General features: G+C 46.0%; 2 protein-coding genes across 10 annotated transcripts in view; both read left to right on the top strand.

Annotated features, from left to right (window-relative positions):
• The window catches only part of SMPD4 (sphingomyelin phosphodiesterase 4), a 99,669-nt gene extending 88,497 nt beyond the window's left edge, over positions 1-11,172 (top strand). For all 9 annotated transcript variants that reach the window (XM_030217877.1, XM_030217878.1, XM_030217882.1 and 6 more), the window contains 6 exons: positions 466-629; positions 1,133-1,338; positions 2,365-2,598; positions 4,418-4,549; positions 7,040-7,168; positions 10,489-11,172. In XM_030217877.1, the coding sequence (XP_030073737.1) occupies positions 466-629; positions 1,133-1,338; positions 2,365-2,598; positions 4,418-4,549; positions 7,040-7,168; positions 10,489-10,815 (1,192 nt within the window). In that variant the 3' untranslated portion in view covers positions 10,816-11,172. The remainder of the gene's footprint in view (positions 1-465; positions 630-1,132; positions 1,339-2,364; positions 2,599-4,417; positions 4,550-7,039; positions 7,169-10,488) is intronic.
• A 6,098-nt stretch (positions 11,173-17,270) lies between these two features.
• LOC115480918 (coiled-coil domain-containing protein 74A-like) overlaps positions 17,271-23,295 on the top strand; it is a 91,433-nt gene continuing 85,408 nt past the window's right edge. The window contains exon 1 of the mRNA XM_030219903.1: positions 17,271-17,321. The gene's annotated coding sequence lies outside the window, so the exon portion shown is untranslated. The remainder of the gene's footprint in view (positions 17,322-23,295) is intronic.

The raw sequence follows: 23,295 nt of genomic DNA, 5'->3' as shown, positions 1-23,295 counted from the left end.
CGAAGGGGAATGCAGACGAGAAAGTAGCGTGATCAACAGGACACTTCCAAGCAAGACCAAGGAGACGAGAGATGGGAAAATTGTTCTTTAATAGTAGATAAGAATCACATGGCACTGTGTTCTTGCGAACAATGCCCGCTTCAGGACTCTGTGTATGGTGATCACTTGTAGATGCAGCTGAAGAGCAAGCGAACCAAATCTAGCCTTTAAAAAAACTATTGACTGGTGAATATAGAAGTGACGTTACTAAAGGCACATGAAAAACTGGAAAGAGTCGAGTCCAGTTGGAGCAGAACAATTTTTTCCATCTCTCGTGTCCTTGGTCTTGCTTGGAAGTGTCTTGTTGATCACGCTACTCCCTTGTCATTGATGAAAGTGGAACTGATGAGTTAGAGAATTCCAGTTCTTTATCTCTGTACTGTTGATTATTGAGTATGTGATCCTTGATCCCTTATCTCTCTACAGGGTTCCCTTTGTGCAGGAGAATCTACTGATGTACACCAAACTTTTCCAAGGCTACTTAAACCGAGCCCTTCGGACAGATCTGGTTAGCGCAAAGAATGCCTTGATGGTTTTCCGAGTAGCCAAGGTGTTTGCACAGCCCAACTTGGCTGACATAATCCAGAAAGGTAAAATACTCTGCCTAGGTGTGTTTCAGTGGGGGCACTGCTTTTCTGGACATGAGAATGGAATTAGGAGCAAATAAGGTGGGCCAGATCAGTGCTAGCACTGTACACTATCATGTGGAAAGACCAGGCTTTGATTCCCCATGTCAGCTGAGATGGGAATACCACAGCGGTAGTGTTCATAGTCCTTGTGAGCAAAGGGAGTTTCCTTCATTCACTTAGATTTTGGACAGAGCCCTGGTGCCTGGTCTCTGACCAAAGACTGATTCTGTGATTGAACCAAGGTAAGTTAGGAGGGCAGATAAAACTAGGAGGAAAAAAATCCCCCAGGCAGTTGCAAATGAAGGCTTATGACACCAGAACTTGGCCCTAGTTTTGACTGGCTGAGTTTGAAGACCAAAGGAACAGAAAGAAACTGTTGGGTTAAAAAAAAATGAAGCGGTGCCCAAGATTGAAAACACAGGTGTAAAATCCAAACAAATTAAAAATGTCCCCTCCCTCTCCAGGTGAGCAGCTGTTCCTTGAACCTGAGCACATAATCCCTCATAGGCAGCACCGTGTTTTCCTGAGCCCCAGTCTTGGAGGCAGCTTCTTATCCTCTTGGCCACCTGCTATCACAGACGCCTCCTTTAAAGTAAAGAGCCATGTTTACAGCCTGGAGGGGCAAGACTGCCAGTACAAGCAGATGTTTGGCCCTGAGGTCCGTGTTTTGGTAAGTTGGTGAGTCACGTGGAAGGTAACTATATCACATATCAACTATAGGTGCTGGTTCTGGTACACCTTTTAAGGCATCTACTTTTCTTTATAGAATCCTAGTGCAAAGGTCAAACGTGCTTACATTAAGGCACATTAACTTGCATCAGCTCTATAGCTGGTGTAAATGCCCCTGACTATGTAGCAGAGCAGTGGTCTTGTTTGAGGTGAGGAAGGGGGAGATTTTTTTTTTTTTTTATAAATTAGAAATTGTTCCTGATTATATTGCTACAGCTAGAATACTCTGTACCGTATGGATGCCTGAAATGTGTTTGACTGTTTATTCTGAACCTGGCTGTTCTGTTATTTTTATTTGCAAATAAAAAAAAGTTTTAAAAAATAGAGCTACTTGCAAGTGACCCAAAGCTATCTTTAAAAAAAAAAATACCCCTCTCTCATGCTAGCATGTACACGTATAAATGTTAGAATTCTACAATTTACATATATTTGTGTTCCGCTCATGCAAAGTACACATCAAATCACGACACATTTTTCTACTAGGTGTTATTCTATATGAGTTATATGCATAAATGACTAGAAAACCACCACGTATGCTTTGTAAAACAAGGCAACACCTTATAAATTACCCCCTTACTGTCTTGAGCATGAAAGCTCTGTTTTTTTAAGTGAGAAATATGTTTGTTTTGCTGTGCTCATTTTCTATAATAATAATAATAAACAGTAGAAAACATACAATATCCCCTAGACCCCACCCAAGGAAAGTTCTGTTTTTTTATTTATTACTAAAACTTGATAACCCACGTTTTCTAAAATAGCATTGGTGTGGTAATTCTTACATGATGATACTACTTGGCAATCGGGCAACGTGGAGCCCAGAAGTCCCTCTTGTCTCTGTCAGCTTTGGTCACTGAAAAAGACCTGATGTGATTTCTGCAGACAGCTGCACCTGTACCAGTACATTTCTAGCTGAATTTTCCACTGCATCCTGTAAATATTGTTCAGCCACTCATACTTTTATTCTCAGGTATTAAGGTTATCGCAGTTAATAGCCCAAGCTAAGCAGACGGCGAAATCTATATCGGACCACTCCTCGGAGGCTGTTGCTAACCAGTCTTTCTTCTCCTGGCTTGGGTTTGGCTCTCCTGATCTGAATGGCTCCTACACAGGCAATGACTTGGATGAGGTGGGGCATGACACCATTCGCAAGACGGACGAATACTTGGAGAAGGCACTGGAGTACTTGTGTCAGATATTTAGGGTATAAAACCAGTTTCTTATTGTCTTCATTTTCCATGAGTCTGTGTCCAAAATTAAAACTGTACAGAAATTGTTTTTATGAACTAATAGTTACTAGTTGTTGTAGATAGGCCAATGTCCATGCTAGCTTTTTTGTTGTTGTTGTTGTTCCTGAATGATGGATATGGACAGTGAAGGATTATTGTTAGATGGTGATTTTCTTTTCTTTTTTTTTATGAGCTCAGTTCATAAATTAATTGACTTGACAGTGATTTTTCCAAGGTTTCTGAACTGTTTTGATTTTTAATATTGAATTGATTATGGTATATAATTTTGCATTGTTCTATTGTTTTACCACCTAGATTCCTTTAGCAGGGTATAGTTTAGACTAACTATTTTATGGTTTAGCAATCACTTGATATAATTCCTATCAAAGGGACATACAAGGCAGTGTACATATTAAATCAAAAAAGGAAAGGAATGCCAGTGATCAGAGAGGACAAGATAGTAAAGGAAGAAAGTAAAAGAAAACAACAACAACAAAAAACGTACATAGAGCAGACAAGAGACTGACTTGACTCGAAGCCTGTTGGTCCAAATCCAGAGGCTGACCCATAGCCATAGGCTTTCTGAAATAAAATTGCTGCCACAGGACCTACCTCTGTATTTACATACTGAGAGCATCAAAAATCCAAATGATCCATGCAGTCTGCCCAGTTGAGATTCTTCCACTTGGGGTAGATGAACATACAAATTCAGTTGAGATGGAACAGAAGACTGATGGCTGTGTGTTTGTGCTTTCTTGTTTGTGAATGATAGACTGGGTGTGACTGCATTCTGTCCTATCTATAATTGGCATTCCTTTTCTAGTTAATTAACTTATTAATTTTATTGTAAACAACTTTGGCCTGTTCTTACAGAAAAGGCAATATATCAAAACATTTAATAAACATCATCCCAAGGTCTGTCCTGCTTAATGCATATCTGCTTCTTACCTACCAGTGTGTAATGAATCCCAAATGCATGAGACTAAATCTTTTTTTTTTTTTTTTTTTTTTTAACGAGACTAAATCTTAAGCACCAAACATTCAACCTCTCCTGAAGCTGTCTTACATTATTTCTTATTCTCTTGACACCCTTGGAGGTGTTCAATTCTACTGCAGGTCTTTCTCCTGTGCAAAATAGCCCCTCTGCAATATTCCTAGAGTGGAGGAGTAGCCTAGTGTTTAGAACACTAGTCTTGACATCCAGAGGTGGCCAGTTCAAATCCCACTGCTATGCCTTGTGATCTTGGGCAAGTCACTTAACCCTCCATTGCCTCAGGTACAAAATTAGATAGCTCTCCGGGGACAGAGAAATACCCAGTGTACCTGAATGTAACTCACCTTGAGCTACTACTGGAAAAGATGTGAGCTAAATCTAAATAAATAAATAATATATTGATCAAGACCAATTCTACTTCAAAGACTCCACTAATCCTCTTTTTCTCCTCAAAGAGTTCCGTTTACCAGATATAGTAAAGATGTAGGTACGTAAAGAGATTATAGCATGATTATTTCTACTGGAGCTGAAATTCTTGCTGCAAAATTTTCCAAGAGAAAACAGTTGGCTTTGAATTGGAAATTGCTAGGATTACATAGTATTAGACGCTTCTCAGTCATCCAGCCTCAGTCTGTACCATGTTTCCTCCCACAATATATGCGTTTGATGTTTTGCAACGCCTTGGGTCATTAAGGTGTTCTGCTTAGCTTGGTAAAGCAAGTTTCACTTAAGGAGCAAACGGTTTCCAAAACGTCCAGCAGATTTTGAATGAATTTCCTTTCGTCGTTTCTCTCTGGTAGTTAAACACGACACAGCTAACTCAGCTGATGGCAAGTGTCTCTGCATCTCAGGATAAGAATGGCAAGAAGCAGCTTCCAGACTGCATGATGAGTGAGAGTGGCATGGTTCTCACCCCACTGGGCAGGTATCAGGTAAGAGGAAAGCTTTGATGTGTTAAGAGCAAGGTGCAGTTCTGCAATGGAAGATAAAGGCAAGATTAGAAATGGTGAAAAGGCCTTGCTAGTCTCCTCATAAAAAGTTGGCAGTAAAGGACCCATTCTGTCCATTTGTACTTAACCTGCTGTGTTGTCACAGGACTAACTTGGTATGTGGTATTCTCTTTCTTTTCATCTCTATAATGTGGGATACAAATGTAATAAATATTCAATATATTGGAAGTATTTGAAAAGGAATGGAGAAAATTAAGCAGTGTATTGATCCCTGGTTTGATCACAATTTGAATACTATGAGGCATATTTTCAAAGCACTTAGCCTTCCAAAGTTCCATAGAAACTTTGGAAAATGGGTCAACAAAAGATGCAGCAGCAGTTGCAGACTAAGAGATTATGCTTCTATTCAGGCATCCTGGGAGCAGGGTTGTGGAGTCAGTATACCAAACCTTCGACTCCTGGTCTGACTCCAATGTTTTTCTACTGTCTGACTCTGACTCCTACTATGTATAGTATAAATCTAAGAGAAATTTGATTAATTAGAGACACAAGATATTTCTTTATGTACAGAATTAGGACTAATAGACTACAAAATACATTTATTTGATGTTTGAATAGATACCTTGAATGAAAAAAAGTATAAAATGATAAATTTACCATATATTATAATTTAAGTTTTTAATTTGAAGCTGGAGAGTTGGTACATTTTTACCAACTTTGACTCCACTGAAAATTGCTTCCAACTCCACGGCCCTGGTTCCATCCCCTTAATCATTTTGGTCACTGTTCACTGTACCTTTTCTAAGTCCACTACATTTCTTTTTTTGAGATGCAGCGACCAGAATTACACATAGTATTTAAGATGCAGCACACCATGACAGTGGCATTATGATATTTTTTGTTTTATTCTCTTGTTTCTTTACTAATAATTCATAGCATTGTTTGCTTTTTGGGCCACTGCCACATTGAGCAGAAGATTCATTATACAGCATTATCCACAATGACACCTAGATCCTTTTCCTAGGTGGTGGCTCCTAATGTGGAACCTAGCATCATGCAATTATAATTTGGGTTATTCTTCCCTATGTTGCACACTTCCACAATAAATTTCATCTGCTGTTTGAATTCCCAGTCTTCCAATATTGCAAGGTCCTCCTGCAATTTCTGACAATCTATTTGATTTAACAATTTTGAAGATGACACAAAATTATTCAGGGTCGTCAAGTCGCAGGAGGAATGTGAACGATTACAGGAGGACCTTGCGAGACTGGGAGAATGGGCGTGCAAGTGGCAGATGAAGTTCAATGTTGACAAGTGCAAAGTGATGCATGTGGGTAAGAGGAACCCGAATTATAGCTACGTCTTGCAAGGTTCCGCGTTAGGAGTTACGGATCAAGAAAGGGATCTGGGTGTCGTCGTCGATGATACGCTGAAACCTTCTGCTCAGTGTGCTGCTGCGGCTAGGAAAGCGAATAGAATGTTGGGTGTTATTAAGAAGGGTATGGAGTCCAGGTGTGCGGATGTTATAATGCCGTTGTATCGCTCCATGGTGCGACCGCACCTGGAGTATTGTGTTCAGTACTGGTCTCCGTATCTCAAAAAAGATATAGTAGAATTGGAAAAGGTACAGCGAAGGGCGACGAAAATGATAGTGGGGATGGGACGACTTTCCTATGAAGAGAGGCTGAGAAGGCTAGGGCTTTTCAGCTTGGAGAAGAGACGGCTGAGGGGAGATATGATAGAAGTGTATAAAATAATGAGTGGAATGGATCGGGTGGATGTGAAGCGACTGTTCACGCTATCCAAAAATACTAGGACTAGAGGGCATGAGTTGAAGCTACAGTGTGGTAAATTTAAAACGAATCGGAGAAAATTTTTCTTCACCCAACGTGTAATTAGACTCTGGAATTCATTGCCGGAGAACGTGGTACGGGCGGTTAGCTTGACGGAGTTTAAAAAGGGGTTAGATAGATTCCTAAAGGACAAGTCCATAGACCGCTATTAAATGGACTGGAAAAATTCCTCATTTTTAGGTACAACTTGTCTGGAATGTTTTTACGTTTGGGGAGCGTGCCAGGTGCCCTTGACCTGGATTGGCCACTGTCGGTGACAGGATGCTGGGCTAGATGGACCTTTGGTCTTTCCCAGTATGGCACTACTTATGTACTTATATGTACTTATGCCATCTGCAAATTTGACCACATCACTCGTTCCTGTGTCCAGACAATTTATAAATGTTAAAAAGCACCAGTCACGCTACAGATCTCTGTGGCTCTCCACTATTCACTTTCTCCAATGAAAAATCTGTCCATTCAACCCCACTCTGTTTTCTTTTAATTAGTTCTCAGTCCATAACAGGACATTGCCTCGTATCCCGGTATGCACATCTGATGTTACTATCAAACGTATTCATCAGGACCAGAGTCAGTTCACTCTTCAAACTTTTAACAAACAATTCTGTTCTGAATGCAGATCATCAATGGCTTACGCAGGTTTGAGATTGAATATCAGGGCGACCCTGAGCTTCAGCCAATCCGAAGCTATGAGAATGCCATGCTGGTACGCTGGCTCTTCCGCTTCTCATCAGCAATCAATGAAAGGGTAAGAGAGACAAAATGTGAATCCTTTCCTGCACGGAGTTTTGGGAAGTGCCAGTAAATGTATTTTGGATTAATTATGTATTTCTGTAGCGCTCCTAGATGTATTTGGTACTGAGGAGATATAGATAAGAGGCCATCCCTTTTCTGAATTGGGACAGATACAAAATACATTTCGGGAAATGGATGCATTACAGTAAAAACAGTTAAAATCAAGAAGGCTAAACTAATGGAGAACAATGTCAGAAGGGGGGTGGGGGTTAGGCAGTATCTGAATATGGCCAGAGAGGGTAGTATGACACACCAGCCCAGGAAGACTGTTCAGGGTTTTTGGAGTAGCAAAGTGGGAAGTGTGGAAATGGAGCTGGCAGCGGAGGAAAAGGGCACAGATAAAATCAGATGGGAGTGACCTGTTGAAAGCTTAATATTCACCTGTTCTGGTAATGGGTGTTTAGGTGGCAAGGCACTCCCGACCGCACCCCTACTTTGTCGTCATTGTAGAAAGGGCACAAGCCTTCAGAGGCTGTGAGGCCTCACACAGGTCATTGCCATTTCTGCTGATTTGTTTTGGGGGAGGGAAGCAGCAGAGGAGCGATACTTTCAAGACAGTCAATGACAGGAGTACAGTTGCTCAAAAGCACTCTTCATATACAGGCTTATGCTTCAATAAATAAGTATGCTATAGTATGCTGAAAGAAGATAATGTTCATGATGGCCCTCTTTGAGGAATGAAAATATAAATATAATCTCAAAAGTCCAAGGCTACACCACTGTACTGCAAGGAATGGTATCAGAAGGTTCCTATGTATTTTATACATTTTCTTTGTGGATTCCCTGAAAATCAGACTGGCTGGGGGATTCCCTGGACAGATTTTGAGAAGCCCTGCTCTAGAACTCTTTTAAGGACCATCTGTACTGAGCACAAGAATGAACCATTGTGGCACAACGCATAGAGGGATGCTTAGCAAGTGGTTCAGTCATCAGTTTATTCTCCTTGCATGTCTTTTGTATAAGAGAGAGATTCTTGGTAAGGTCATGTAGGTTTTCAGTCTTAGCTCCATAGCTCAGGACTAAAGTTGGATCTTCTAAAGTTTATTTGCACTGAAAAGAAAACAGAATATTAGAACAGCTTGCCTGATTGGTTGTCACAAGGAAGGAGAGATAGTGAGGAGCTGCAGAGTGAAGACATTTGTAGCTAAGTAGAAGAAGTTTGAGCTAGAAATAGATAAGGAGCCAGTGTAGTGATCTCAGAGAAGGGGTGACAAGGTCATAATGGGCCGATGATCAACGCAAGTGCTAGAGGCTGTCAGCGCCATACTAGCTCATGCGTTTGCTCCGCCCCATGATCAGAGCCCCCGAGCGCGTGAAACAATGCACTTGCAGGCTCTGAACGCAACTAGTATGCAAATGCATACAAAACAAGGGCTCAGCGCAAGTAGCATGCAAATGGATGCTAAACCTATTCATCCCCAATGATCAGCAACCAGCGCGCCAAAGATTGACATACCGGCTGCTGCAAACACCAACTCAGAGCTGTCGTTAGTGTTTGCATACCTTTGGGGAGGAATGATAAGTCCTGTCCAGCATGCATTTACATGCTAGTAGGCCCCCATTCCCCACAATGCAGCAGCAGCCCCCCCTACAGAAATCCCGACCCCCCCCCCCCCATCCCCCAGTGACAGGGGGCTGGAGGTCCAGTGGACCTCTGGTTCCCCGACCCCCCCCCCCCCCCCCCCACCACCACCACCACTGACAGAGGTTCAGGGGTGGGGCTGGAGATCCATTGGGTCTCCAGCCCCTCTAACCTGTCCCCCCCCCCCCCCCAACATCCTCTCAGATGTCCCTGGTCAATCCCCCCCCCCCCCAACCTGGTGGTCTAGTAGCCCTTTCCCGCCCCCTACCTTCGGTTGGAGGAGTGAGGCGGCCTCCTCTTTCATTGGCGCTGCCTCAAAAATGGCGGCGCCTAGCCCTGCCCAGTGTATCCTGGAATGCGCTCCCTGTCCAGCGCATCTCAGGATGCTCTGGGCACTGCCATTTTCGAGGCATGTGAAGACCCATGTGAAGCGAGCACCTGAATACCCCACTATCACCATATCACCATATTGCCTGCCCTGGTATGGAAATGTGACCCCCTAGTGGCAGTACAATGAGACTACCACCAGAGGTCGCCAGCACCGAGATTCCCTATCTGTTGACAGGGGAGAAGCATTTTTAACTGTTGTCCAAATTTTCAGAGAAATTCTTTTTCACCCTATGGGCAAGGTATTTCTAATTTTTTTTTAATTTCAAAGAGCTTTATTTAAACAGCATAATAATAAGGCAAAAGGAGTTGCTTAACAAGAATAATACAATAAGGGGGGGTTATCAAGCTAGCCCCTGTTATTTGTGGTGCCATAACGCAGTCAGAGTACCCTGCGGTACATATTAATGAGATGTAAAGACATACAGAGCTGCTCATTATTTGTAAATATTATAGCACTGCTTGTGGTGGACACTGGGTGCACGCCACCCAGTCAGTGTTCACCTCGTTATAGCCTGTAAAATGATCCCAACAAAATTCTGGTGTTATTTTACCACCCAGAAACATTGGGCCACCAAACTGTGGCCCGATGCTCATGGGCCGCATCTTGAAAGGGGCCTGTGTTTGCTGAAGCTGCTGCCTTCCTACCACCCGTGTCAATCTAGCACCCTAAAGCCAGGCCTCCCCCCTAGGCCTACTATCATCTCTAGTGTATAGTGAAGTCAGGCAAGAGTAATCCCTAGTTTTTCCTGCCCTCACTGGTGCCCATGCGTTGGAGTTCTTTAATGTGTCCTAAGGGGCAAATAATGCCTTAACGCAGCTTGATAACTAACCCCCTTGTTATGTTCTTGTTAAGCAATTCATTTTGCCTTATTATCATGCTGGTTTTTAAATAAAAGACTTCTTTCAAATGTATTTTTAAAAAAACGCAAAAATAGAAAAATAAATGTTCCTGTCTAGGTGAAGAATTCCCCCCCCCCCCCCCCCACCTCCTGAAAATTTGGATAGCAGTTAAAAATGTTTCCCACTCTCAATAAAAAGAAATCTTGGGATCCTAACACATGGTTCAGTGATAAATATGTCTGATCTCTTAAGGTTTTGTTCTTAAGTATTTTGCTAGAGCTTTTTGGAAAAAAGTATTCTCGTCCTGCAGTGTTTCAGCCCTGCTGTCATTTTGTTTGTGTGAGTTGATTTTCGAGGCTCCTTGGAATTCAGAGAGAGAAACCCCAGAACCAATAACATCCTGCCTGAAAGAATGATTTTCCAGATTTGTGTTCTCTAACACCGGGCTTTTCTTTGTATAGTTTGCAGGTAAGATGCAGGCTCTCTGCTCCAGACAAGACTTTCTTGGCAGCTTTTGTCGGTATCACTTGGACAGCTCCTTCTCAACAGAAAAGAGCAGGCAGAGTCCAGTGATGTGCCGGAATTTGACAGTAGCGCAGAAACCCAGGATCCGCCTTCGATTTCTGGCCAGCTATCGGACACTGCTGTCTCTGTTTCTCATCTTCTTCATTATGTCCTTGTTCTCTGTTGGACCAGTGACCTGCACCTTCTGCATTTTCTTTGGCTACCTTTCCTATTCTGTAATAATGACTCTGTTCATGGATAAGTGGAAGTCCCATCAGCACTGATCACTTTTTATAAAATGCACTGTACATTTATGAGCAAAGGACATATTTTGCATTATTTTAAGATGAAAAGGTTCCAACTGTTCCTTTTAAAGAATTAATTAATATTTTATGTAAGAATGGAGTTTAATTCAATACATAAAAATGGAGGTTGCTAATGCTTTAAACATGTTATGAGGACAACAGTGATGACAGATTTTTCCTGCATAGGTTCAGATTTTAGGACTGGCTGATGTGAAGTCACAAGTGTTTTGTTTTTTTTAATGCTCTTCAGTCCTCTGTTTTTGAAAAGTGCAGAATATCCTGTCTCCTTTTTTAATATCTCCTTTTTTTGTATAAATTGGATGATGCTTGTCTTGACTCTGTGCTGCTAATTTTACAAAGCGTGTCTAAAGGAATACTTAACAGCTTGACTGATTTTATAAGACAGATGTCTGGGACTGGGGGAGTAGTTATTCCTATGTGTTTAACTCTGATTTTGAGATAGAGTAGCAGCCCTCTTGAGTTTTAGTACCAAGTCATCAGTGGTGAAAAAACAACAAGGCAAACATTCCACCAAATCCAATGTGGAAGATAAAAGCAAAAGGCAAACATGATAAGAAGATAAGTCTTTATTTAAAATACAAGGGCTCCCAGTGATTTACACATCTGTGCCTAACATGGCTATGTTGCACTGAGAAGAAGGAGCATTAATTTATCCCCTGATGCAGCCGTTTCAAGACGAAACATGGTTACTACATCTGCTTTTTGCCGTTATCTTCCAAGTCATGAGTGTACAAGATTCAGGTACCAAAACCTCAGCAGAGGTGTCACTTCCTGAGGGGCAGTACCATGGTGTATTAGTGTAGGGGGCCTCTCAGCTGTGTGTGAGTTCTGTGATGCAGCCATCCTTAATGATGTAGGTATGACTTCTGCTGTACCATGGTATGTTCCAGTTCCCATAGCAACAATGAGAGTGAATCCAAGGTTCTCTTGCCATTATTTCTTTATCTCAGCTGGGGCCTGAAGCACCCTGAGCCAGTAACGGGCGGGGAAGACCCCTGCAGCCGAGACCCAGTAAAGGGGGCAAGGTCGCTGCTGCTGGCAAAACCCGGTAAAAGCAGAGGTGGGATAGGGGGAACTGTTGCCACAGAGACCTGCTTCCACTGCAGAGGCCTAGTAAAGGGGGAAGGGAGAGGCCTACTGCCACCAAGACCCAGTAAGGCAGCAAGGGAGATAGACTGTTGGGGGTAAATAGAGCTTTGAATGATTTAATTTAGTAATGGAGGTTCCCCCTCCCTCAACCCAACAGCAGTCTTCAGTGGTGGCAAGCAGCAGGTGCTCAGAGGGAAGCATATAAGAAGCAGGACTTGTGTAAAGGGGTGATCGGTCCATCTTCTTTCAGACTCTGTTTCCAGTAGTAATGGCTTAGAGATACACAGAACTTCAGGTGACGCCTCTCAGTACATTAACTTAAATGTATTTCCTTTTCATTCTGCTAGACCAGTCCAAACCAATGGGTTGTGTCCCTCTATCAGCAGATAGAGGTAGAGATACTGAATTCTCCCAGTGACATAACCAGTATATATGCTATGCAGTCAGGAATTCTTCTGTATTTCAGTGTGTCTAACAGATAATTCAGATTGGATTTGGGCAGCAGGGTTTTCAATTTTTTTTAATAGGTAAGCAACTCCCTTGCAGTTGAGTCCTTTTCGCCAGTGTAGCTCCTGGGGTTGGGGCCACAATCCTTATACCATTTGAACCCATTGGGGTCTGACCTACAGCCCTAAGAGCCCAGAGGTTCTCACTTGGCAGGGCTTGTGGCCAGAGATCCCCCACAGAGCCCCTGCCAACGGGGAAAGGTGGGGGGGGCTCTCTCTTTCCTCCAGTACGACCCTGCAGTATTTCAAAGAAAGAGATAAAATTGGCAGTCAAACTTTATTCCTATGGCTGGCTGAAGGAATAAAGTTGATTAAAAAAAAAAAAAAAGAAAGAAACCAGAAGAGCAGAATTGACCAGGGGTGTTTAAAGGTACTGGCAGGGCTAGGTTAGGCAGGCCCAGACTCTCTTCCCCAGTGAGGTGAATTGGGAGGTTTGGGCCCAGAGTAGGGTCGATGGCAATCTTCTCTGTGCTGGCAGTGTGGGGATGCTAGGAGGAAGTTATAAAAGATTACAGTTAATCCAAAATACAGCTGACTGCTAAGTTACTGGTGAAAAAGTCTGATCATGTATCGTCTATACTTATCAAGCTGCATTGGCTTCCTATTCATTTAAATTGTGTCTGGTTTAAGAGGCTTTTAGTGGGGGTATTCCTACTTATATGTCAGATAAACTACGGAACTATATACCTCGGTGCATGTTACATTCTCAGATATGTATAATTCAGCTACCTTTGAGTTCTGTTAAATTAACTAAAACAAGAAACAGAGCATTCTGTTATCATTATGGAACTCGTTACCAACAGAGTTAGTAGTATTTCTAACTAGATGCTGTTTCAGAAAGCCTTGAAAACTTGAATATTTGAGAAGAGTTATGGACCAAATCTACACTGGACTTCATAATTTCTCTTACTAAATTGGACATGCATATGCAATATTTTTCCCCTGAATTAGTCATTGTGTGTTATACTTTGTTGTTTGTTATCACTTTAATATTGTAAACTGCCTAAAAGCCTCAGTTGTGTTAAGTGCCATATTAAGTTCATAAATCAAATCAAGGATTTGCTGGAACCAGCAGGTAAACAGTACCACTGACTTCCACTGTGCCTGGGCAGCGGTCACATTCATCCCCAGAGGGAGATTGATATAGTGCTGAGCCTTCTCCCAGCCTGACATTGCCAACTGCTATACTTTGAGCTTTGGTGGGAACAGCAGCCATTTTGCAGCTGGTGCACCAAATGTTCAGCATGGCTCAAGGAACATAGTGCCATGAGGTGGGGGTGGTGGATAGGGCCCATTTCCCACCCAGTGGAGGTCTAAGTGGTGGAGGGGTGCTCCTGCGGCCCCATTTGATTTTTAAATCGTCATGGAATATGTCAATTCCCAAATATAGAGTTCCCCACCTTGGCTGCAGAGGGACCCTGAGATCTGAGGGTCTACAGGACCCAGGCACCAGAATGTTGGGTCAGACCTGGAACAAACCCTAATCCCACCTGTGTCCCCTCAAAAGGAGATGTAGGGGGTAGACAAGTACAGTAGGAGCTTGAGGGCTCACTATGAGAGGCTCCCTGGGGATGGGGTTCTCCTGGATGAGGAGGACTTCCCAGTAGTTCACTTGTTCTGGAAGGAGGGATACAGTTAATTGATTTTGTGACCTCAAGCTTAGCATTTCAACAACAACCTAGACAAAGACCTCAAATGTGGACTCCATTCTGAAAGGCCTTTGGATGTCGCCCAAGGCCTTCCCACTTCATAGGGCCCTATTGGAGATGGTCCTAGCTGAGTAGTAAGCACCAGAGGGTATTTGAGGCACGAATTTCTTGGGCAGGCTCTATTCCCTGCTGTGCAAGGAACAGGACAGATTGTTTTGTCTCCCAAAGGTGAATGCTCTGGTTACAGCGCTGCCCAAGAAGACTATTCTCATTAAGGGGGCTCTACACTGAAGGAAGCCCACAACAGGTGGAGCAGCTTCTCAAGCAGGTGATTGTTTCCTCAGCAACGGGAGTACAAACATCCAGGTGTGGGGGGCTATTTGGCTGGTGCCCTCTTGCTAAGTAGTTGCTAGAGTCCACAGAGGTGGCCCACTTGGAGTCCAGGAGCAGCCTTTCTAGCAGATGTGCTCTATGATCTGAGCATTTGTCTAGATTCAGTGACTTTGGTAGTGGTGACCTGTAGATGGCTGCGGCATTGGGTGCCAATGCAGCCTCTAGGGTGTGCTTAAGTAAGGTGCCATATAGAACCAGTTGCTGTTCAGTGAGTATTTGTAAAAAGCACACAAAGGACCTGGGGTCCAGACCTCAGCTGCTCCCAGAGGGCTGTCAAGGGTCATGATCCTGAGTTTTTGGTGACGGGTCTTGTTCTATGGGCTGGTACTTTTTGAGTAAAGGGTCCCTGAGTGTGTCTTCATCTGTGAAAGGGCAGAAGGAGTTACCTTTTTAAGGGAACTGGAGAAGGAACGCCAAAGCTCTGTTCTTTACAGGTGTCAAAGGTCTACAGTGAGGGTCAGTAGAGCTCTTCAGAGCTACAGATAGATGGCAGCCTGACTTTTACCATGAGTGGGTCCTCATCACCTTCAACCAATATATCTTGAACATTTGCAATGTCTTTATGGCATCCACCTATAGCTCCCTCCTCAACAGAACTGGTAGAAGTCCTTCTTCCTCTCAGTGAGACTAGTCCAGTTGCCACTGTGCCATTTTCTTATACTTTCCCCATTTTATGGAATTTACTTCCGCTTTCCCTACATTCAAAACATGCCTGGCCTAGATTTAAAATGGCACTCAAGACATTAATTACCAAATCATTTGGTGCACAGGTGAACAACAGCTAAATGTTTGGTATGGGATCATGGTGTCTGATGCACCAGGAAAACTAACTTTGTTATTTCCAATTCTTTTTCTCTATAACATTTTTCTGTCTTTAATTTATATTTTATTGTAAACCACCTTGGTGGCCTGCTCGATAAGGCAGTATATCAAATTTAATAAACATAAGGCAATCCTTTATTTGGCAGACTGATGTAACCATTTTCAAGATGGTGGTGCAGAGGCAGCAGAGAGTGGGCATCACTCCTTCCCAAATTTAAAGGTGTATGGGGTACTCCGCTTACTGGACAAATCTCTCTTGTCGTCCCTCTTCTCCTCCACTGCTAGCTCCAGACTTTGTTCCTTTTCCCTCGCGGCACCTTATGCCTGGAATAGACTTCCTGAGCCTGTACGTCTAGTTCCATCTCTACCTGTTTTCAAATCTATGCTGAAAACCCACCTTTTCACCACTGCTTTTGGCTCCTAGCTACTACTCATTTGCCTCCCCTTGTTCCTTCTCACCCAGTACTTCCCTCGCCCTTAATTGTCTTAATTGACTTAATACTCTTAATTAACTTAATTGTCTTAATTATCTTAATTGACATCACCCTTAATTGTCTGTCTGTATTACTTTTAGATTGTAAGCTCTATTCAGCAGGGACTATCTGTGTCAGGTGTTCAGCTCTGCGTGCGTCTGGTAGCACTATACAAATGTTAATAATAATAAGGGGGAACCCACTTGAACCATCAGCATGTTGGGGGTTGGGGAGTCCAGTAGGGCCCACATGCGGTGTCAGGAGTGTCCAGAGGAGGGGACTGGAAAGTTGGGTTTGAGATAGTGTCAGCTGGGGGTCTTGCACAAGATCTCCAGTTGACACTAGAGCAGCCTTGTATGCATGTGTCCAGTACACTCTGGCCTATTAGCTTAGCAAAGAAAAGGAAAAAGTGAGGACAAATGTAGAGCAAATCCAAGAAACTTTATTAATAATCCGATTATCAATAAAGTTTCTTGGATTTCCTCTACATTTGTCCTCACTTTTTCGTTTTCTTTGTCCTTGATTTGCGTGAGGATTTTCCTCTCCGCTTTTTTGTTTCTCTATTAGCTTAGCACACATTTTTTGCACTGGGCTGATTTGCCTCCTATTTAATTACTGCATTGGGGAGCCAGATTTTTGCATTAGGTTTTTATGAGGAAGTTGTGCGCTCACCCCCGGATTCTATATATCGTGCCTAGATTTACGCACGTTTCTGTGCATAACTCCAGGTGTATTTTATAACTATGCATATAATTAATTGGCTTAGCAAGGCAATCAGCTTTGTTAACAGCTCTTAACAAGTAATAACGAGCACTAATTGGCACAAATTAAAATTTACGCATGTACATTGCTAAGCGTATTCTATAATGTACTGCGTCTAAATTCTAATGCACACAGGCAAAAAGGGGTGTGGTTATGGGTGTTTCATGGGCATTCCAAAATGTATGCGCATAGATATAAAATAAGGGCCACTGCACAAATCTACATGCAGGGATTTACACCAACTTTTCATTGGCGTAAATGGACACGTGTAGATTCGCATTAACTATGCCTAAGCGTATTCTAAATACTGCACATAAATCTATGCACAGTATTTAGAATACTCTTGGGCGTAATTGCTTACTGCACATAAATTTATGTGCCATATATAGAATCGGGCCCACAGTGTTGGCACATAGCTCTAACGCACCCTTACTGCATCGACCTCCAAAATGATCTTAAGGTGGATTACTGAAAGTTGCTAATAACCAATAGCTCTGGGAAGAAATGGGGAGAGCAGTAATGAAGGAAGCATATCCCAGCCCCAGCAGCCTACTGGGACTACTAAGGCACCAGCACGAAATTTCTGCTTGCCTTTGGTGAGCTGACACCCAGAAATGTCAAGCTCTAATAATTGTATTATGATGCTTTTCTTTTGTAAATTCTCCTTTAATAATCCCTAATCTTCTTATAGCTGTTTTAGCACTACTACACATTGGGCTGATGTACTTCCAGAACTTTCCAAAATGAGTCGAAGATTTTTATCTTGAGTGGTAAGAACCAAACCAAAGCCTTTTCTTGTGCAGAAGTTTGGATTGTGGTGTTTTCCCGTCTGCTTTAGCTTGTATTTTTCTGTGTTAAAATTCAGTCTGTGACTTTGTTGCCTACTCACATCAATTTTGTGGCGTCCTTTGGAGTTCTGCACCATCAAATTTGTATTTCCTCCTTCACAATAGAGTAACATGATGATCCAATAAAAAGATTTATGAGTAGCAGCCCCCTCCTCCGCCCTCCCCTGCATAGTGTGTATAGGATAGGGAGTTGTAAGGGAATTCCCTACTCAAAATTGAAGATAGGGTGTCCTTTAACTAAGCTGCAGTAAAAGGGGTCCTGTGCTAGCATCAGCACATAGTTTTGATCTGCGCTGAGTCCCCCTTTTACAGCAGCAGGAAAAAGGCTGTCTTTTTTCACAAAAATAAATGGCCACGTGGTAAGTGAAAAACAAAAGAGCAGATCGATAAGAGAGAAAAATATAAATTTATTATATGACAAAAATATTCAGAATCAGCCCGACACTGGCCGTGTTTCGACCAGCAGGGCTGTGTCAGGGGCTATATAATATTCCTTTACAGTCGAGGAAATATTAGTATCGCTGTATAAAATGTCCAGAAATTGTGGAAGCATGTATCTTCAAAGGGTTGTTGAAAAAAACAGAGTTGTATGGGTGTAGGACAGACCTCACGTCACTACCTTTCTCCGAGGACAAGCAGGCTGCTTGTTCTCACGACTGGGTGACGTCCGCGGCAGCCCCCACCAACCGGAAGAAGCTTCGCGGGCGGTCTGCACGCAGGGCACGCCCACCGCGCATGCGCGGCCGTCTTCCCGCCCGTGCGCGACCGTTCCCGCCAGTCCTTTCTTTTCCGCGCCTGGAGAGAGTCGTGCGACTGCCGCTCTCTCTTAGTCAGCCCCGGAAAACCGTCGCGTTCTTCGCGAATTCGTTTATTTTTTTTTTTTTGTTTCTGTTGCCGCGCGCTCCAGTTTTCTTTTTTCCTTTAAAAAAAAAAAAAAAAAAAGAGCACGCGCTTTATTCTCCCTCGTTTTCTAGCGAGGGCGTCGCGTTGCGGCCTTGTGGCCGCGCGGTCGATTATTTTTCGAGGTGTGATTTACCGCCACCATCGACGACTTTAACTTCACCGACACGATTTTTCCGTCGATGTCCTCGAAGGTCCCGAGTGGATTTAAGAAGTGTGGTCGGTGCGGCCGGCCAATCTCGCAGACCGACACCCACGCTTGGTGCCTCCAGTGCCTCGGGCCGGAGCACAATATCAAGTCGTGTTCTTTGTGTCTTGGTCTCCAGAAACGGACTCAGGTTGCGAGGCAAGTTCTGCGGGACCGTCTTTTTGGAACTTGCGCCGGCCCCTCGACGTCGACCTCGATGGCATCGGTATCGACGGCCGGTTCTTCGGTACCGGTATCGAGGCCCGAGAAATCGGCACAGATGGCATCGACCCCAGGAGCACAGGTCCCGTCGGCCCGCCGGTCCTCCGGTGAGGGTAGGGGTGAGAGGCCGCGTGGGCAATCGGCCCCGGTCACTCCCTCGGCCCATGGCCCTCGGGACCGAACCCTGTCTGACCCGGTTCCTCGAGACCGAGGGGGATCGACCTCCTCCTCCTCCATTCCACCTGGCACCGATGACGGGCACCGCAAGAAATCCAAGAAGCACCGTCATCGGTTGCCTTCGATGCACCCAGCGCTCGGTACCGGCGAGGAGTCGACGCCGAAGCGTCCGCGTCGAGAGGAGAGATCCCCTTCGGTAGTGGAGGTACCGACGCATCAGGGTCCCAGCACTTCGGTGCAGTCTCCTGGACCCGAGCAGCTTCCGGCACCGACACCTCTACCGGCCCCCCCGCCTTTCCCGGCAGCGGGCCTGGACGAGTGCCTCCGAGCCATCCTTCCAGGGATCCTGGAAGGGCTGATGCGCCAGGCTGTGCCGGCGCCGGGGGTGCTTGCGCCCTTGGCGCCGTTGACTTTGGCGCCGGCGAGCTCTAGCCCGGTGCCGAGGCCGTTGACACCGCCGCCGCTTGCGGCGCCGGTCTCGACCGCCACGCAGGTGGAGTCCCCGTCGACGTCGATGGAGGGAGCTTCGTCCCCGCCGGCACGGGAGTCCACCGCTCGACGACACCGAGGCCTCGGTGCCTCGACGTCGAGCCAGGCCCGGTTAAGGACTCAGCTACATGAGCTTATGTCCGATACCGAGGAAGAGGCCTCGTGGGGGGAAGAGGAAGACCCCAGATATTTCTCCTCAGAGGAGTCTGCGGGTCTTCCCTCGGACCCCACGCCTTCACCAGAGAGGAAGCTCTCGCCTCCTGAGAGCCTCTCCTTTGCCTCCTTTGTAAGGGATATGTCTATTTGCATTCCCTTCCCCGTGGTCTCTGTGGATGAGCCGAGGGCTGAGATGCTCGAGGTCCTCGACTATCCATCACCACCTAGAGAGTCCTCCACGGTGCCGTTGCACAATGTCCTCAAAGAGACACTGCTTCGGAACTGGATGAGACCGCTATCTAATCCCATCATTCCCAAGAAAGCAGAGTCCCAGTACAGAATCCACTCGGACCCAGAGTTAATGCGGCCCCAATTGCCCCATGACTCGGCGGTCGTGGATTCTGCTCTCAAGAGGGCACGGAGTTCGAGGGATACCGCCTCGGCACCCCCGGGGCGGGAGTCTCGCACTCTGGACTCGTTTGGGAGGAAGGCCTACCAATCCTCCATGCTCGTGACCCGCATCCAGTCATACCAGCTCTATACGAGCATCCACATGCGGAACAATGTGAAGCAGCTGGCGGACCTGGTCGATAAGCTCCCGCCGGAGCAGTCCAGGCCTTATCAGGAGGTGGTCAGGCAGCTGAAGGCGTGCAGAAAGTTCCTGTCCAGGGGTATCTACGACACCTGTGACGTGGCATCTCGTGCTGCGGCCCAAGGTATAGTGATGCGCAGGCTCTCATGGCTGCGTGCCTCTGACCTGGACAACCGCACCCAGCAGAGACTGGCCGACGTCCCTTGCCGGGGGGATAATATTTTTGGTGAGAAGGTCGAGCAGCTGGTGGACCAACTGCATCAGCGGGAAAACGCCCTCGACAAGCTCTCCCACCGGGCGCCTTCAGCATCCACCTCAGCAGGTGGACGTTTTTCCCGGGCCCGGCAGGCTGTGCCCTATTCTTTTGCAAAGCGTAGGTACACCCAGCCGGCCCGAAGGCCTCGTCAGGCACAGGGACAGCCCCAGCACGCTCGTTCTCGTCAACAGCGTGCACCTAAGCAGCCCCCTGCGCCTCCACAGCAAAAGCCGGGGACGGGCTTTTGACTGGATCCACGGGAACATAGCCGCCCTCAAAGTGTCCGTACCGGACGATCTGCCGGTCGGAGGGAGGTTAAAATTTTTTCACCAAAGGTGGCCTCTCATAACCTCCGACCAGTGGGTTCTCCAAATAGTGCGGTGCGGATACGCCCTGAATTTGGCCTCCCTGCCACCAAATTGTCCTCCGGGAGCTCAATCCTTCAGCTCCCATCACAAGCAGGTACTTGCAGAGGAACTCTCTGCCCTTCTCAGCGCCAATGCGGTCGAGCCCGTACCACCCGGGCAAGAAGGGCAGGGATTCTATTCCAGGTACTTCCTTGTGGAAAAGAAAACAGGGGGGATGCGTCCCATCCTAGACCTGAGAGGCCTGAACAAATTCCTGGTCAAAGAAAAGTTCAGGATGCTTTCCTTGGGCACCCTTGTGCCAATGATTCAGAAAAACGATTGGCTATGTTCCCTGGATTTAAAGGACGCATACACTCACATCCCGATACTGCCAGCTCACAGACAGTATCTCAGATTCTGCCTGGGCGCAAGGCACTTTCAGTATTGTGTGCTGCCCTTTGGGCTCGCCTCTGCTCCACGAGTGTTTACAAAATGCCTCGTGGTGGTAGCGGCGTATCTACGCAAGCTGGGAGTGCACGTGTTCCCATATCTCGACGTTTGGCTGGTCAAGATCACCTCGGAGGCAGGAGCCCTCCGGTCTATGCAGTGCACTATTCAACTTGTGGAGCTGCTGGGGTTTGTGATAAATTACCCAAAGTCCCATCTCCAGCCAACACAGTCTCTGGAATTCATAGGAGCTCTGCTGAATACCCAGACGGCTCGGGCCTTCCTTCCCGAAGCGAGGGCCAACAACCTCCTGTCCCTGGCTTCGCAGACCAGAGCGACTCAGCAGGTCACAGCTCGGCAGATGTTGAGACTTCTGGGTCATATGGCCTCCACAGTTCATGTGACTCCCATGGCTCGTCTTCACATGAGATCTGCTCAATGGACCCTAGCTTCCCAGTGGTTTCAGGCCACCTGGAATCTAGAAGATGTCATCCGCCTCTCCACCAGCTGCCGCACTTCACTGCTCTGGTGGACCATCCGGACCAATTTGACCCTGGGACGTCCATTCCAAATTCCGCAGCCCACGAAAGTGCTGACGACGGATGCATCTCGCCTGGGGTGGGGAGCTCATGTCGATGGGCTTCACACCCAGGGTCTGTGGTCCCTCCAGGAAAAGGATCTGCAGATCAACCTCCTGGAGCTCCGAGCGATCTGGAACGCACTGAAGGCTTTCAGAGATCGGCTGTCCTACCAAATTATCCAAATTCGGACAGACAATCAGGTTGCAATGTATTACACCAACAAGCAGGGGGCACCGGATCTCGCCCCTTGTGTCAGGAAGCCGTCGGGATGTGGCGTTGGGCTTGCCAGTTCGGCATGCTCCTCCAAGCCACATACCTGGCAGGTGTAAACAACAGTCTGGCCGACAGACTGAGCAGAGTCATGCAACCGCACGAGTGGTCGCTTCATTCCAGAGTGGTACGCCAGATCTTCCGAGAGTGGGGCACCCCCTCGGTGGACCTTTTTGCCTCTCAGACCAACCACAAGCTGCCTCTGTTCTGTTCCAGACTACAGGCACACGGCAGGCTAGTGTCGGATGCCTTTCTCCTCCATTGGGGGACCGGCCTCCTGTATGCTTATCCTCCCATACCTTTGGTGGGGAAGACCTTACTGAAGCTCAAGCAAGACCACGGCACCATGATTCTGATAGCGCCCTTTTGGCCCCGTCAGATCTGGTTCCCTCTTCTTCTGGAGTTGTCCTCAGAAGAACCGTGGAGATTGGAGTGTTTTCCGACTCTCATCTCGCAGAACGACGGAGCGTTGCTGCACCCCAACCTTCAGTCCCTGGCTCTCACGGCCTGGATGTTGAGGGCGTAGACTTCACTGCGTTGGGTCTGTCTGAGGGTGTCTCCCGTGTCTTGCTTGCCTCTAGGAAGGATTCCACTAAAAAGAGTTACTTTTTCAAGTGGAGGAGGTTTGTCGTTTGGTGTGAGAGCAAGGCCCTAGAACCTCGTTCTTGCCCTGCACAGAACCTGCTTGAATACCTTCTGCACTTATCAGAGTCTGGCCTCAAGACCAACTCAGTAAGGAATCACCTTAGTGCGATTAGTGCTTACCATTATCGTGTGGAAGGTAAAGCCATCTCTGGAGAGCCTTTAGTCGTCCGATTCATGAGAGGCTTGCTTTTGTCAAAGCCCCCTATCAAGCCTCCTACAGTGTCATGGGATCTCAACGTCGTCCTCACCCAGCTGATGAAACCTCCTTTTGAGCCACTGAATACCTGCCATCTGAAGTACTTGACCTGGAAGGTCATTTTCTTGGTGGCAGTTACTTCAGCTCGTAGGGTCAGTGAGCTTCAAGCCCTGGTAGCTCATGCTCCATATACCAAATTTCATCACAACAGAGTAGTGCTCCGCACCCACCCAAAGTTCCTGCCGAAGGTGGTGTCGGAGTTCCATCTTAACCAGTCAATTGTCTTGCCAACATTCTTCCCCAGGCCGCATACCCGCCCTGCTGAATGTCAGTTGCACACATTGGACTGCAAGAGAGCATTGGCCTTCTACTTGGAGCGGACACAGCCCCACAGACAGTCCGCCCAATTGTTTGTTTCTTTCGACCCTAAC

This window comes from Microcaecilia unicolor, chromosome 11, assembly GCF_901765095.1.
Source record: "Microcaecilia unicolor chromosome 11, aMicUni1.1, whole genome shotgun sequence".
NCBI lineage: Eukaryota > Metazoa > Chordata > Amphibia > Gymnophiona > Siphonopidae > Microcaecilia > Microcaecilia unicolor.
Note: the sequence above shows the minus strand (reverse complement) of the source record. Positions and strands in the feature narration are given on the sequence as shown.